General features: G+C 41.7%; 1 protein-coding gene across 2 annotated transcripts in view; it reads right to left on the reverse strand.

Moving 5' to 3' along the window:
- Window positions 1–18,212, reverse strand: part of CPQ (carboxypeptidase Q) — a 253,374-nt gene that overhangs the window by 80,436 nt on the left and 154,726 nt on the right. For both annotated transcript variants that reach the window (XM_037892236.2, XM_043539322.1), the window contains one exon: window positions 490–601. In XM_037892236.2, coding sequence (XP_037748164.1) covers window positions 490–601 — 112 coding nt within the window. The remainder of the gene's footprint in view (window positions 1–489; window positions 602–18,212) is intronic.

Here is an 18,212-nt window from a genome sequence, read left to right on the forward strand (position 1 = left end):
ACTATCTGTCCCAAAGCTTAGTGTCCAGGACAATCACAGCCAGTCCCCATGAATGTTGTTCCTTCACTTTACCAGCAGTGGGACTGTAGGTTTTACTGTTCAAAATGGATCCGTCCCCCCACTTAAATGGTGCATACACAGTTAGAAAATTGTATTCTAATTATTTGAGCTGTCAAGCCAACAATATACATATCACAGAGTGTCCTTATTCTAACATACATTTATTTACAAACTTTCATTATATTTTGGTGATGGCTATGAATATTCAAAGCACTCTTTATGCACTCTTTTTTATTTTGGGAAGGTGACTAATTTGTTCAGTCTTCTGAAGAAGGTGGCATAAGAGGGAAATCTTTAGGAATATTTTTCTGGATGGTGACTATTTGTGCTCAGAATGGTAGAGCTGATGACTATCTTCAGTTTAAAAAAAATTACACTGAGAGTCTTAGAACCTTATACATTAGAACATTTCTTTAAATAAATATTTACCAAGATCCTTAATAAGAGATAATGCTTCCCATGATATAAATGCTCCACCACCGTCATCCATGGCTCCCTGCCCAACATCCCAGCTGTCCAGATGTCCGCTGACCACTACAACCTAAAAATGCAATCAGAAAAGGACATTTATATGAAAATATCAAACTAGATAAGTCATACAAGCTGCTTCTACCTATTGTGGTACAAGCATTCATGGGGTAGATATGCCCCATGTTGTCTAAAGATTTTCAGAGTTCTGCTTTTTAGTTTAAGACAAGCATAAATCGAGGACCACAATACTTGCCATACTGGCTCAGACCATTGGTTTAATCAAGTCTGGTGTCCTATATCTGCTAGTGACTAATAACTAATGCTAAGTGAAAGGTTTAGCCCCTCACTGCATGCCTAGTAATCTTTAGTGATCAGTTTAAACTCTTAAGCATGAAAACCATGATTAACCTTATTTTAGGATGTGTAACTAGTAAATATGTACTTAGATTGTAGGGTCCCCCAGGCAGACACAGTGATTTTATAACATGTTTGTGCAATGCCAAGCACAGTGAGGCCATGGTCTATGATTGCAGCCCCTCCCTGCATGCTACCACAATATAAAACACCACCACCCATCTACGCCCATCACCGTGCCAACCTCCAGCACCATGTAGTTTCATAATTACACTAGTCAGATGGAAATTTTAAAATAAATAACATATGAGTTTAGAGTTTTAGGAAGACCCTTAAATTATTATAAGTAAATATTTGTCAATATCATCCTGTTCTTTCTGATCCTTATAATTAAAGTATTTAATTCTAATATACTATAGCTGTGAATATCTTAGGTTGGCTACACACTGCAGATGAAATCTACCCTACACAAAGCCTGAGTAACAGCTTTGAGCAGGAGACAATTGCTTTCAAACATTTCAACTGAAAAAGGTATCCACCAACATATTTAGAGATAGGGTATGCAGTACATGTGGTAACAATGACCATTAAAAAAAGTGTCAAGAGGGTCTCTGGTATGCAGACTTCATGAACTAATACTGCAGCTAGATTGGCATAGGTTCATTACTGTCCACTGGATCAGTGATTTGCAAACTAAGAAGATTTTAGAGAAGAGATGTAAGAGCTCTGAAGGAGATGTTAACTGTCTAGAATGTCAAAAATTGTCTGTGCCACAACTTTAACATGGCCATAGCATTTTAACCAACAATTGGTTTTGGAAAGATAAATATTCACTCCTGGGAAATATAACTTCTGGCTGAAGTGAACTGAGTTTAAAGTTTAAAAACATATTGAAAACTGACTTAATAGATGTAATGCCTTAACTTCAGCAGTGAAAGAATGCCTCACTAACACAGGATGATGTTCTCTGGCAACAATCTCTACACAAGAGTCTGATAGGGAATTACTTCTCATTCCTCTGAAATAACATATATTGCAACAGCAGGAAACTTTGAATGAGACAATGGTGTAATCCCTTTTGGATTACAGAATCTAATCACAAAGCATCTCTCCCAGCTTCAGAACATTACGCCAAACAGGCTAAGGTTCAAGTGGATTGAGAAAGTCAGAGTATTTTATGGATGAACTTTTACTTATATTAATGCCAAGAATAATTAAGTAAATGCAATCAGTGTACTTCTAAGAAATTTTACAGTATACAACTGACTTTTAACCAACTACTTCTACAGTAACCACTGTTATGGAGAGTCCCTCTAGGAATTCTCTCTGCACTGTTCAATGGTTATACACATGAACATACATTTATTTTGATTCGTAAAATATATTGTAAAAGGTGACCAAAGCTCTAGACACTTTTGACTTAAGTTACAAAAAACGTATAGCAACTCAAGCTACCAGCCAACCTCCACTGAGAGCTCCTCCAACCAAACAACCCCCAGGACTCTCACAAAAACACTATGCCCGGCCGTCCTGATATATGCCCATCCAGACATATGGGTAAGGGTTACAGATGGAAACATTGCTGCAGGGAGTTCCCTTTTAAAATAATATGGCGGTCATTTGAAGCGGCTTAGGGGTCTGTGGATGCATTTGTGGACTAAGGTAGTTCAGGCTATCAAGAATGTATGATAAATTTGTCACATACCTTTCCAATTTGTCACATAGCTGTCACCTCCACAGATGTGCTACATACTTTGTATATGTACATACATATAAAGATTTTTAAGTTTGCACCAAATTTCCATATATAACTGTCTGCTGGTGCAGATAGAACATAAGCATGATACAAAGATATAAGTAATCTATTCAGTTTCACTAATAGAGAAACCACAAACATCCGTGTAAAATAGCACTGGACTACATGTGCCAATTCTATAAAGATATTTTTAGGATTAGATAGGTTTCCATGCAACATGACAGTCTGAGCTTTGGCTTTTCTGCAGTTTCACCATGAAGGAACTTTCTTTCTACCACAGAATCCTTATAAAGGGCAGTAGGGAAAGAGAAATGAAACACAGGAAATGTTATTCTATTTTCTTGCAGGCCAGCATTGTTGACTGATACCAGATGCCTATCAGTCATATACGGAATTCCTATAAATCAGGCTGCACTTAATATGAAAGCTAGGCAGAATCGCTATCTAGCCATACATCCATCAGAGCACGCTCCTTTTCCACGTCTGAGTGCCTTATGACACTACAAAACAATTCTGCATGCCATATTTGCTCAGACCTACTCCAGTCATTATGCAAAAATTGTTTGTAAGCAAAATGTCAACATCTCCAGTAGGAAGATAAGGTAAAAGCTTCCATTATGTGTGCCACTTTCAGACTCCTCTCAAGAAACCCTCTCTTGACACTGATACTCTTCCCAATTACCATCTTGTCTCAAATCTTTCCTTTTTGAGCAAGGTGTCTCCAATAGTTGTGGTGAAGGGACTCTGCTGTTACCTGGAGTCATTAGTTTAGGCAATGTGGGTAACTATGCCTAAAGTTAAAGTTGCTCAACACTTGGCGTGAAGTTTTCCATGCCTTGTGTCTGTTTCAGGCTGCCTTTTTTTTTTTTTTTTTTAATTTCAGCTAAAAGTGCTCAGCGGTTTCTTAGAATGAGTCGAGGGGGAAATGTATTGTTTTGCCCATACTGAAATATTCTTACAGTTTCATTAAAATGCTCTAGAGCCTCCGTGCTTTAGAACAGAGGCTTGAAATTAGGCAGGGGAGGGAGAGTGGCCTGATATCAGGGATGTGCCTTTTGCTGCCCCCATGAAAACTTCAGTTGACACATGTTCAGTAGAGACTTGTTAGAGTTGGAAAGCTAAATTCTCCAAACATTCTGTCTGCACTGAGCATGCTCCAGTATGGGGCTGCAGGACTTTCCTTGTGATGGCTGGCATGGCACCCTGACTGAAATGCAGTGGGTTGACTAGATGAGGAGAGAGCATGTATGGGTGGCTGGGATGAGGAGCCAAAGGTGGAAGTGGGGCAGGAAGGCCATGGGCAGACAGGTCTGTAACTGAGCCCTGGTCTACACTGGGGGGAGGGAAATCGATCTAAGTTACACAACATCAGCTACGTAAATAACGTAGCTGAAGTAGAAGTTCTTAGACCGATTTACCGTGGTGTCTTCACTGCAGTGAATCAACTGCTGCCGCTCCCCCGTCGACTCCGCCTGTGTCTCTCACGGCGGTGGAGTACAGGAGTCGATGGGAGAGTACTCGGAGGTCAATTTATCGTGTCTAGACTAGACGCGATAAATCGACCCCTGCTTGATTGATCGCTGCCTGCCGATCCTGGAGATCCTGGCCAGCTGCTCCCAGGAGCCTCCTGCTTGCTGTGCAGAGCAGAGTGGGAGGGGAATGCTGACGTCAGGGTGCCCTCCTCCCCCCCTCCTTTGCCCTTGTACCCTATTCTCTGCACAGCAGGGGAGGAGGACATGACAGGGCTCAGGAGTGGGATGGAGGAACCCTGCTGGCAGTTGCTGCTTGTCTGAACAAGCAGGCTTCAAACTGGTGAGTTCCAAACTACTTAAAAGGGCAGCATACTTAAAGGGACTACACATCTCTCTCTCTCACACACCACATTGTCTCTCTCCCTCTCACACACAACACACTGTCTCTCTCTCACAGTTGCCTCCCAACACGTACTTGTATGTTGTTGTTGTTGTTACTTCTTGATACTTCCTGCAATGCACATATATTCTCTGTAATTTTATTCTTTCAAAGTGTGTTATTTTAGTTTTTTGACTGGTCTATGTATTTCATAATTTTTATTTCTCTCTTATGCTTAAATTTAATTCTTTGAGTTTTAAGTTCTAAAATGCCTAACTTGTCCTGGCTGGAGTAATTATCCCTATGACAAATTTTTAAAAATAAATATTTCTATTATATCTAGGTTTTTTGTTTCTACTGGTGGCACACATCCATACATTACCTTGATATTGGTGCACATAACAAAATTCATTCTGCACATGGATGGAAAAAATTAGAGGGAACATTGGTCTGTAACCATTAGAGGTTACTCCTCTCAGAACCTGGAATAGAACTCAGGAGTCCCAAGTCTCTGCATGCCTCTGCTGTCAGCAAATAGACTGTGCCAGCAGGTTTCATAACTATATCTCATCCCCCTTTAGTGGCTGATCAATATACTCACTCAACTACTGCTGTCAGTGACTCTCATATCTTAAGAGGCAGAGGTCTGTGCTGTGAATCTAAAAGGTTCTAATCATGCTGATGTATCATCTTGGAGTCAATGGATGAAATCTGTAGTTTTTTCAGTTTGCTTTTTAAAAAAAACCTAAGAAATTAGATACCAAAAGCTACATTAGAAGAATGTGATAGTTGCAAATTCAACCACTCATAACTTAGGAAGTACCAGAATTAAGGTTGCTTGTGCAACCTTAATTGTTGGTCCCCTTGTCGTATACACATTAAAATAAGGTTTTTAATTATATTACCATATTTTTCCCCACAGGAATCTTCCACAAGAAATCAGAAAATTTGCAAAGTAACTTCCATATTGGCACACCAAATGCAGTTTTTTTGTATGCAAAATATGCAGGTTCAATTTTTGAAGGCAGCTTGAGGCCATCTGAAAATTCAGATCACTAGATTCAATCCAATCCAAAAAGTACTTAAAAATTTCTTTAACCCCATTTCAGAAGTCCTTCCCCCTTCCACAAATCAAACCAAACACGATACTACTGTATTCCCTAGCTAGGACTTAAATATTGTTAAAACAACTCCTCAGATGGACTCTTTGCCGCTTCCTCAGATGGAGGAACCCACTTACAAATTGAGGTCTGTGTGTTTAAGAACATACTTGCATAAAGCGTGTGTCATTATTTATTTGTGCCGTAGTGCCTAGGAGTCCTATTAATGGACCAGGATCCTATTTTGCTAGGTGTTGTACAAACACAGAAGAAAAAGAGTGTCTTGTGTCCTGGGTAATTTGTCCACTCTGCCAGTATGGCCACCGTGAGCAGGCAGGTTTCTGCAATTTATAAAACTCCAAGGATTCTCTTTGTTTTAGTAATCTACAAGTTTATGAGAAATACCAAAAGAGCAGGGACAGAACGTTATATGCATTACCAACAAAAAACTGATACATTTAGGCCCACCAGAGTCAACAAAGTCCTCTAATTAGTACAACATCTTCATATATATGGAATACAAATGTGACATTGCTCTCAGACACTCTTTAGAATATATCATTTATAATATTAGTAGCTTTAAATATTGTCTGGGAAACGCTGGAGTACTGTATTGAAATATAGTATATAGACAGTAGCATCCATGATCATCTCTCTCTCAAATTATTTCCTAATCTATTGGCTGTAATATAAAATATGGCCTCTGCTTATTTTGGGTTAGTTTACACTGTTGTCTTTTTATGCTTTTTTGTGCACAGACTTCTACCCTGCCCAAAAAAACAAAACTAAAGTGCGGCAACCCTCCTCAATCCATACAAAACAACTTCCTTTCACAATACCCTATATTCCTCATCTCCAGACCAGTTTTTAACTCTATTACAATAGTTCCTTATGTGTACAACGCAATGACATTTTGTAAATCAGTCAGTTGTCTGTTCCATCAAAGGTCTTCCTGAAATCCAGATAAATTAGGTCTTTTCTTTCATCCTTCTCCAGCCTGATAATGTGCTTGAAAGACTTGAAGTGAATTTGTCAGGCATGTTCTTCCTTTCATGAAACCAATCTAACTGTTCCAAGAACAGAAGAGACATTGGTGGATGAAAGAAAAAACATCCGCTATTAGCAGACTGTTTCAGGAAATGCTGCATAATGATTGTGACCATTCAAACAGACAGCATATTTGCTTTTGAAAGCATGCAGCATTCTACACCATTACTATCAGTAGTTCTTAGCAAAGTTTGGAGAAGATTAATTTAATTTTAAACATCTTAAGGTGTAAGAGGAATTTTATGACTAGTATTGTTGTCCCTTTTTGACCCAAGTGGCTGGTCACATTTCGGGGCCTTGGGGATATTCCAGTTGAGAATAGAAATTTGTGGTAGTCAGGTATTTCTTTGATGCAGTTTTATTTACAAAGAATGTACAGAGTCCAGTGTCTCTGAACACAGAGGGAATCAAGAACTTAAGATGAGTAGTTTCTTAGCTTATAGTCCCCAAGCCTCTTTTGCCAACAGAAGGCCCAAAACCTCATTCTCATTTTCTAGCTTTTTCCAGGGTCACACTGTGTTTGCAAGCTGCTGCTTGGCTTTCATAAAATCATAGAAGATTAGGGTTGGAAGATACCTCAGGAGGTCATCTAGTCCAACCCCCTGCTCAAAGCAGAACCAGCCCCAACTAAATCATCCCAGCCAGGGCTTTGTCACACTGGGCCTTGAAAACCTCTAACCCTTTCTTGCCTCCCCTTCTCTCTCTGTTCTTTTCTGAGCTTTTTATGTGTTTTTCCACTCCCCCATCCCCATCCTTCCACACATACACCTAATAACAATATCCAGTAGAACCCTTCCCTCTCCCAGCATGGTCCTAGTTTCTGGGCAGACTCAATTAGCATTTGTTTAGGTGTGCCCCTTTAATTGTCTCTTACAACTATCTTAAATGGAAGACTCGTTCACACATCAGTTTGAACAAGTTTTTAATTCAACCCATAGCAAGGTTTCATGCAGCTGATAACAGTATGTTGCTAGTGGACAGCATTACATATATCACTAGATCATCATAACACAACATATTTGTCAAAACATACATGAGCTCATTTCTCCACTGCCTTACCTTGCGCAGAGTAATGTAATAAGCTACTACTAGAGAAAGGCCTTGTCTAGACATATTTAAAACCTGGTTTATTCATCCACAATGTAATTCCATTGACTTCAGTGGATTAATTCAGCCCATAAAGGGTGTGGGTTTAGTTTTTAGTTTTGTTTTTTAACCTTGAGTTAATCAATTGCCAATTAACTCAAGGTAAATAACTCTTTTATAAGGATATTCTCCACTTGTTTGTTACAGGCTTCAAACATTTGTGATTTACCCTGGGGGTCAGCCTAGGGTAAATCACAAATGTTTGTCCCTGGAACAAATGTTTGGTGAGTGTCCACACTATGATTTACAAGGTGTTAACTAGCTTGAATTAATTAGCAGTTTACTCAAGTAAAAAAGTCTAATGAAGACATGCCCTAACTGTAAACCGAGAACATTAAAATTTTTAATTGATTTTATTTGTATCTAAAACAAATTTTCCTTCAAATTCAGTTTTCTGCTTTGGTCTCCAAATAATATGACTTCACCCTATAGCCCCTTTTATTAAATTTCACAAGCATTCAGAATGGCTTTCAAACAATCAGCCTAGCTGTCTTAACCAATTTGCAGTCCTACAGATACGGTGATGTTCACAAAGAAAAAAATGCTTAAAATAAAAAAAACCCTGTCTATTCTATTTAATATCCAGAGTAATAAATCTCAGCTTCCAGGCTCCTGATTAAATGACATTTCTGTTCGTGAAACAGAAATGACATACTCGGTTGCACAAGAATCAAAAACCATTACTGCTAAGAAGCTGACTAACCTTCAAAGCGTCTCTGTATCACAACATACATAAAACATTTTGTATGTTGAAGTTTACAAAACATGAAGTGATTTGAAGTCTGGTGCTACGTGAAAGTATACTTTTCCCATAAAATATTGTAACTAAGCCTCTTCTTAACCCCATTAAAAGAGAATCTCAAAAACACTGAGCTGATACCATTTGTGACAAATGGGAAGGTCTGGGAGAAAATTAATCTAAATTTGTCTAATTAGAAGCTGTTAGCTGATAAGGGGTATGCAGTAAAGATGGGGTTGGCAGAATTTGATTTTTTAAAATATAATATTGACAGATATTTTGTTTGTTTTTAAGCATTTTAAATTTTTAAATCAATTTAAATTTTCATTGCTGTGGGAAATTATGGAGGGGTTCAGACAATGGGTGGGGGTCAGAAAATAATTATTTAGTGACACTAGGTGTTGAGCTTTCACCATCAAAACACAAATGGTCAACATCATGTATTACAATATACAAAGTAAGTATCCTTAGATCAAACTCTAAGTTCTGAAGCAGATTTTTCTTATTTTGCCTAATTGTAAATTTTGATGATCATCGACAGAAATATATTTTTTCTGTTGGTATATGGTGAAATTGATTTTTAATGACACTTACTGACAAAAATCTAATCCTTTCAAGCCTAAGTAAAGATAACAAGACAGAGACTAGATGTAATTTCTACTTAAAATTATTACCATTTTCCCATTAAATGCTGGATTTTAAACCTCACCATTTCCATACGCTTAACATAGTTTAAAGTTTTATAGTTGCCTAACTCAATATTTCCTAAAGCTCTCATGTTTCAGAAAGATTGGGTGGTGTGGGTGGCCTGTGATATATAGGAGGTCAGACTAGATGGTCTGGTGGTTCCCACTGGGCTTAAACTCTATGACATCAACACTGTTTTAAAGATAATTTTTCCAAAAGGCATGACGATTACACAGTTAACTCCATTTTAAATACTGCCTTGTCTGGGAATAGTATGAAGAATAACATCTTAGTAGTAAACAACTAATCATAGAGGAAATATCACAGAAGTGAGACACTTTCTCTCATTCAGAGATGCCAGTAGACACATATTACTCATGCTCCCAATTTAAGGATTAGCACAAGCAGAGTGTGATGAGTGTTCTGAGCTGGAGTGTTCTGATGAGTCATTTAAGGCAGTTACCCATGAGTCCCAAAGGTTCAGCCAATCCACAAACAATGGTGTAACTATGTGACACCCCCCCCCCCACAAGGTACATATACAGGCTCCAAAAAAAAGCAGCCTCAATCCAGTCTGCTCAATGTTGCTACCTTGTTGGGGATACGCCCAGCTGCCTGGTAGTTGTGATAGACTGCTTCCGCTCCAGCCAGAGCCTGTTCCCTGCCCCTGATCCAGAGATGGACAGTTGTCCAGCCTGTCTTGACACAGAGACTCTGCAAATGCCCCCATGTAGAGGCAACAGTTATCCCTGAACTAATTTGCAAAAAGGTGCAACTACCACTTCAGTTTTAACTAAAGGTGACCAGGATTCCTGTTTTGATCAGCTCTAGTTAAGGGTAACCCGAGTGTCTGGGTCAATAATTTCTCTATTAATCCGCAAAATTCTAAAAAAAAATTTCCTCTAGGGATATCTATGATACCTTTCTCTCCTCCAGTCACACAAGTCACTGATGTGAATTTGCTCCAGGTTTGTGGTGACTACCAGCTGATTATGGATGCTTGGCTACTGTGTGTGGTCGCAAGTCTAATTCCTAGTGGACAGATGTTTATATCACACTCGTCACCCACATAGACAGTCTAAGAAGAGAGGCAATAGACTTAATGGCCCTGGAGAATAAGCTGATCTTACATTCACAGACATGGTCCCTCCAAACCAGGGAGAAGGCACCGTGACAAGGTAGCATCCCTTGCAATGCCTCTGACCATACTGACTAACCAATTTATGTCATATATAACCAATTTGTGCCACAAGTCCTCCTTTTCTTTTTGCGAATACAGACTAACACGGCTGTTACTCTGAAATCTGACCATACTGTTTATGCTTTGTGGATAGCAAGGGGCAAGAGCCAGCAGGGCTCTGGCCAGCTCTGCAAAGTGGGGTCCATGGAGGGAGCGCCACCTCCATCCCCGACTCACCTCAGCAGGCCACCACCTGTCTGGGGCTGTGTGCCGGTGGCTACTCCCCGGGCAGCTCTGACTGGCTGCGTGAACACTCAAAGTGGGGGCTGGGAGCTGAGGAGCAGCTGCAACCCTTGGCACCAACAGCAGATGGGGGATTGCCACGGCTTCCCATTCCATGGCACCACCAGCTAGAAGAGCAGCAGCCTCACACTGCTTGGCTCTGGCTTTCTGCCAAGGACCTGGCCAGAGGGCGGGGCCTGAGGGGCGCGGGGAGAGGAGGAGGTGGGGGTGGAGCTGCCCCCAGGACTACCCCACTTGGTAAGGCACTGCAGTTTGGGGGGGCACCCCCCCCCGCCAACGCTCGAAGTTTCAGCCCCACGTTGCTCCTGGCTGCAGCTGGGGGGGGTGGGGGGGTTGTGGGGAGAGGGGAGCTTGGCAGGCTCCCCCCCTTCAGCCCCGCTTGTGGACTGGGTTTCAGCTGCGGGGCTCTGCAGACCCTGCGAAAGGGCTTGCGGATCCCCGATTGAGAACTGCTGTTCTAATCTACATGAAAGACCAAACTAATGGATCGGGGAGCATGAGCTGGTGGTGGCAATTCCCCAGGTGCGGCTTAGCTGGACCCAGGTATCAGTGACCTGGAGCATTATGAGATACAGTATCTCATTAAACTCTGTTAAATAGTTCTGAGAAACTGAACCAACAGCTTTGTGCTGGCAACGCACTAGTCTAACTCATCATTTTTGAGCTCCCTCCCTAACAACCCTGCATCTATAAAGCTCTTAAATATCTCAGTCAACTTAAACTTAACACTTCACAGATAGAAAAGCAGTACTTGTGGCACCTTAAGAGACTAACCAATTTATTTGAGCATAAGCTTTCGTGAGCTACAGCTCACTTCATCGGATGCATATTGTGCAAAATACAGAAGATGTTTGTTTTTATACACACAAATCATGAAAAAATGGGTGTTTATCATTTTCTTATCAGTTTCTTTTGGTAACTCTCAGTGGGATCAGAGGGTAATGGCTTGTAGAAAGTGGTGTTGGAGAGCTGCCGAGCAGCCTCTTGTTCATATTCCGACCTATTCATGATGACGACAGCACCTCCTTTGTCAGCCTTTTTGATTATGAAGTCAGAGTTGTTTCTGAGGCTGTGGATGGCATTGTGTTCTGCACGGCTGAGGTTGTGGAGCAAGTGATGCTGCTTTTCCACAATTTCAGCCCGTGCATGTCGGCGGAAGCACTCTATGTAGAAGTCCAGTCCGCTGTCTCGATCTTCAGGAGGAGTCCACCTAGAATCCTTCTTTTTGTAGTGTTGGTAGGGAGGTCTCTGTGGATTAGTATGTTGTTCAGAGGCGTGTTGGAAATATTCCTTGAGTCGGAGATGTCGAAAATAGGATTCTAGGTCACCACAGAACTGTATCATGTTCGTGGGGGTGGAGGGGCAGAAGGAGATGCCCCGAGATAGGACAGCTGCTTCTGCTGGGCTAAGAGTATAGTTGGATAGGTTAACAACAGCATTTGCTCAAGAAACTCCCTGAAAAACACCAGATCAAATCCGCACAGACACACCCCTGGAACCCCGACCTGAGATATTCTATCTACTACCCAAGATCCATAAACCTGGAAATTCTGGGCGCCCCATCATCTCAGGCATTGGCACCCTGACAGCAGGATTGTCTGGCTATGTAGACTCCTTCCTCAGGCCCTACGCTACCAGCACTCCCAGCTACCTTCGAGACACCACTGACTTCCTGAGGAAACTACAATCCATCAGTGATCTTCCTGATAACACCATCCTGGCCACTATGGATGTAGAAGCCCTCTACACCAACAGTCCACACAAAGATGGACTACAAGCCGTCAAGAACACTATCCCCGATAATGTCACAGCTAACCTGGTGGCTGAACTTTGTGACTTTGTCCTTACCCATAATTATTTTACATTTGGGGACAATGTATACCTTCAAATCAGCGGCACTGTTATGGGTACCCGCATGGTCCCACAGTATGCCAACATTTTAATGGCTGACTTAGAACAACGCTTCCTCAGCTCTCGTCCCCTAATGCCCCTACTCTACTTGCGCTATATTGATGACATCTTCATCATCTGGACCCATGGAAAAGAAGCTCTTGAGGAATTCCACCATGATTTCAACAATTTCCATCCCACCATCAACCTCAGCCTGGTCCAGTCCACACAAGAGATCCACTTCCTGGACACTACAGTGCTAATAAATGATGGTCACATAAACACCACCCTATACCGGAAACCTACTGACCGCTATTCCTACCTACATGCCTCCAGCTTTCACCCTGACCACACCACACGATCCATTGTCTACAGCCAAGCTCTTCGATACAACTGCATTTGCTCCAACCCCTCAGACAGAGACAAACACCTACAAGATCTCTATCAAGCATTCTTACAACTACAATACCCACCTGCGGAAGTGAACAAACAGATTGACAGAGCCAGAAGAGTTCCCAGAAGTCACCTATTACAGGACAGGCTTAACAAAGAAAATAACAGAACGCCACTAGCCGTCACCTTCAGCCCCCAACTAAAACCCCTCCAACGCATTATCAAAGATCTACAACCTATCCTGAAGGATGACCCAACACTCTCACAAATCTTGGGAGACAGGCCAGTCCTTGCCTACAGACAGCCCCCCAACTTGAAGCGAATACTCACCAGCAACCACATAACAGAACCACTAACCCAGGAACCTATCCTTGCAACAAAGCCCGTTGCCAACTGTGCCCACATATCTATTCAGGGGACACCATCACAGGGCCTAACAACATCAGCCACACTATCAGAGGCTCGTTCACCTGCACATCTACCAATGTGATATATGCCATCATGTGCCGGCAATGCCCCTCTGCCATGTACATTGGTCAAACTGGACAGTCTCTACGTAAAAGAATAAATGGACACAAATCAGATGTCAAGAATTATAACATTCATAAACCAGTCGGAGAACACTTCAATCTCTCTGGTCACGCGATCACAGACATGAGGGTTGCTATCTTAAAGCAAAAAAACTTCAAATCCAGACTCCAGCGAGAGACTGCTGAATTGGAATTCATTTACAAATTGGATACAATTAACTTAGGCTTGAATAGAGACTGGGAGTGGCTAAGTCATTATTCAAGGTAACCTATTTCCCCTTGTTTTCCTAACCCTCCTCCCCCTCAGACGTTAGTCTCTAAGGTGCCACAAGTACTGCTTTTCTTTTTGCGAATAGAGACTAACACGGCTGTTACTCTGAAACACTTCACAGATGAAGCTCCTTGTGTTTCCTCCCAAGCCCTGCCATTTCCCTCATTCCCTGACACTATTGACAACACCAGCATCCTTCCTAACTGGGAGCCATCTCACTTTGTCCTCTCTTGCTCCACAAATCGCTGCTGTAACCAAATTCTTATCATGTTTTTTATAGATTAATAGACTCTAAGGCCAGAAGGGACCATTGTGATAATCTTGTCTGTCCTTCCATATACCACAGGTCATAAACTTCCTCAAAATAATTCCTATGGAAGATCTTTTACATATCCATTACAGTGAAGATCTCATTATCCATGTTGCTAAAGTTCTCATCCAGGCCTCATCATCTCCTCTTTGACTACTACAACCTCTTTTTCTCACCTTGCTTTCTCCCTGTAGGGAGGCGCATGCTGGGCTGCGCTGGTTTTGGTCCCTGTTGCCTTCTCCAATCAGCCAGGAATGCCTCAGCTTGATGCAACACCAGTGTTCTTTATTTACAGTTGTTTTCCCACGACCACTTTCCACCTATGTACAGGTTTTGCAGCCAACTGTGCCAAGTGCAGGCCTGGCCAGCAACAGACCAGAAGGCTCCCACCTCCCTCTGTGCCTAGCCTTTCTCAACCCCTGCTCCCCTTTCCCCTAGCTTCCTCTCAGCCTTTACAGCCCTGGCTAATAAGGCTGGCACGTGCTGCCTGTTACCAGGCAGACATGGGGCTATCCAACCAGCCCCAATCCATTCCCCTAGATTGGGGCTGGAGTGGCAGAGGCTGATTAAGTGCTTCTCACTCAGCACCCTGTCACACCCCCACATCACCTACTAAAGTCCTCTCAAAGAGCTGCTGGCTAAGATCAGCTTTCTCGGTTACTGCTGGCTATTGGGGATCACTGATATGTATTATTTTTTAAAATTAGTTATATTGACTTCCCCCCACCCCTTGTTCCTTTATATCAGTGGTTCTCAACTCTGGTCCACCGCTTGTTCAGGGAAAGCCCCGGAGCGCTGGGCTGGTTTGTTTACCTGCCGTGTCTGCAGGTTCGGCCGATCGCGGCTCCCACTGGCCGCGGTTCGCCGCTCCAGGCCAATGGGGGCTGCAGAAAGCACGTGGGCCAAGGGACCACTGCTTTATATGTTGCTTCTCTCCTTACACTGTAAGCTCTTCACAGCAGGGACTGTGTCTTCACATCTGTTTTTGCAGGGTGCCTAGCACATTGTGGGCAGCACTAGAATGAAAATAATAATAATGGAAGCATCCCAATTTCGTCTATTTCTAAGTCAGACAAGACCAGTAACAGAAAATCACTGGCCATTTCAGAAGCATAAGAATCAAGCTTACATTTTCTGTTTCCAGTAGAATCAGGACCTACATAGTAATACTAAAGGCATAGCAGTTTGTCAGAAAGCTTAGCAATTACTAAATAACTTAGCCCCTGTGCAGTCTTGTACTAAAGATTTCACAGTTGCCATTAGTGGTATTCCACTTTAAATAAAAGTCCAGTTATCCTATGATATATGGTTTTGGGTAACTGAATAGAGGCCAATATGTGTCAAAGTTATCTTATATGATAAAATATTTTAAATGGGAGCCCCTTTGTAATGAGGACATTGATTTCAGAATTAATAATCCACATTTTTTTTTAGTTCCACACTAAATGTTGTCGTCAGTTAAAGAAAGCCATTAAGTAGTACAGAAATTAGGGACCAATTCTGGAAGGTGCCAGGTGCCTCCCTATGAGATCAGGCACTTAAGGTACAATTGCAGCTGTCTCTCTGGAATATTTTTACTGTGTAATCCAGTACTGAAGCGATCAGAGGCTCCCGGTTCTACTTACAGTAGTCTATATTGTGGTGCAGAATTATGTGTCTTAAAATTCAGTTCAAAACAACAAAGTTTAGGAAGCATTTGGAATTTTTGTTTTATAAATCAATGTGAAAGCCCATGAAATGCTGCCATTTTGTATTTAAGGAAAAATACAAGACAGTCTCAATCACATTTTTATCTACTTACTAAACCACACTTTTAGGGTCTCAACATAATTAAATTTTCAGCTGGAAATCCATAAAAGGTGAATATTCTTTCTTCCCCAGTAGTTTTCTTTACATAATATTTCTATAAATGACTACAGTACTTGTGAAATGTCTAGTGGATTGAACATGGGCTTGGCAACCAGGTGTTTCTCATCTGGGGGGCCTTGGGTGAGATTGTTAACAATGCTGCCTCCATTGCCCCTTCTGTAAAAGTGGGATAATAATTTCTTAACATAAAGGAATACTTTGAAGAAAAATTTATGTTTGAAAATGCAGAATGTATATAAAAGTGCTAAAAAATGTAGATCTAAATTCCCTGCTGTTGTAAATTGAAGAGAAGGGAGCTGCACCGATTTACACCACCAGAGAACTAGGTGCATTATTTTTAGTGTCTATCCACAGCCCTGGGAACTAAAGGCCTCTGCCTCGAGAGGCATATTAGGGGCAGCACTAGCAAGTAACACAGACAGGTTTTCCCACACTGTCCCATCAACATACTTCAGCAACCCTGATTTGGAAGATCCCCTTTAGATATGAGATGATGGTTCACTCTCCGTGTTTATTCAGTCTTGGGCCTCTCTGCTTAAATACTGTGGTAAAGACATCAAGGTAAGAATCTAGACAGACAGACCAACCAAAGGTGTCAATTAGTGCCAAGTGTGAAGGTTTGGGTGATGTGGACAACTTATTTTCCTAGGCCATTAAACAATTATCAAATAGTGATCACTTCTATCTACTGCCATTCTAGGTGGGATTTGAACTGCTGACCTTCAGTTGGAAGGTTCTAAATCCCATGATGAATCCCTGGAGTCACCTCATCTCCCAACATAATTTTTTTTCTTTTTACTTAATGCTGCTGCAGCAATAAATACCATAAATTAGTTATTACTTAATTTCTTTCCCCCCAAACGCCACATGTGGGATGGGGCGTCCACACCACACAAGGCCTGAAGGGGTAAATTAGACCAATTACCCTATAGACTGCACCTGGAGGAAAGCCAGGCAGGCTAATAAAGTCCAGCTTGGGGGAGGAGCTGGGCCTGGTATATAAAGCCAGGAAGCTGGCAACAGAAGGGGGTTTCAGGGAAGTAGTCTGCAGTCACTGTGTGGGAGAAGGAAGGTGTGTTTGGGACGACAGAGGGTAGTCTACAGTTACTCCCTGGGAGGAGGGAGTTTAGGCTGGCAAACCCAGACAAGTGGAAAGGAGCAAGGAATAGGATAGTGCAGACCTTGGCTGCTGATGAGAGGACCTCTAAGTTGGAACCTGGAGTAGAGGGCAGACCTGGGTTCCCCTACCAGCCACTGGGGAATTGGCACAGACCAAGCAGTGGAGAGTGGACTGCCTGAGACAACTCATGCTGGAAAACGTTGATACCCTGGAAGGGAGGAACAGGCTGAGTGACCTGGCTGGGGGGCTGAATTGTGAAGAGGAGGCAGTGGCTCCTGGAGTGACAGAGGAGCCACAGATGGCGAAAGACAGAATGTGGCAGAGGGTAACTGCAGGAAGGGGTGTCGGCCAGCAGAGCTAACCCCCAGTACTGCCAGGAGACGGCACCCTCCAGCGTTGAGTAGAGTGCCCCATCACAATATGCAATGTTAACTTCAGACAATTTTTAAATGTTGGCTGTTGATCAGTTTAAACATCCTGATAGCACCTATGTTAGTGATATCGAGTGCCATTACCTCCATCCTCAACAGCCTCCAAAAACCAAAGTTATTTTAATACAGAGACTTATTCTGCCAGGACAGCTGGGTCCAACACAGATTGAGTTTTCTTAAATGAAGATTTTTGTAGTATACTTAAATTGCCATTCCTCTTCCATTTGTCCTTCATTTCATATCATGCTCTGTGGTAAAAGGGATTTAATTTCACCCCCAGGCTGTGTTCTCATGGGCTGTTATTGAAGCAATATTAATATTTGTACCTATAGTTTTCACAATTTAACACAGAAATATGCAAAACTGATACATATTGGATTAATTACCTTGAAGTGCACTGTTAGCTAAGAATATCAAGGGACCTTACTTGTTAAAATATTTTAATGCTTGGACGTTGAGTGTGACAATTACTTATCCTTTAAAATAAACTTTTGACAAGACTGAAAGCATGATGTTAAATATTAACACTTTTTTCCTGTATGATACTTTTTGCAACGCACTATTACATAAACATATTTGCAAGTTCAGAGTAAAGCTGGATAGCCATTTGATTTTTATAAAGAATTAGCTATAAACTATCATTAGCTGAAGAATTTTACTTTTCCATACAAATGGAAAGTAAAATTTCCTAAAATAGGAGAAAA

Source organism: Chelonia mydas, chromosome 2 (assembly GCF_015237465.2).
Source record: "Chelonia mydas isolate rCheMyd1 chromosome 2, rCheMyd1.pri.v2, whole genome shotgun sequence".
Classification (NCBI taxonomy): domain Eukaryota; kingdom Metazoa; phylum Chordata; order Testudines; family Cheloniidae; genus Chelonia; species Chelonia mydas.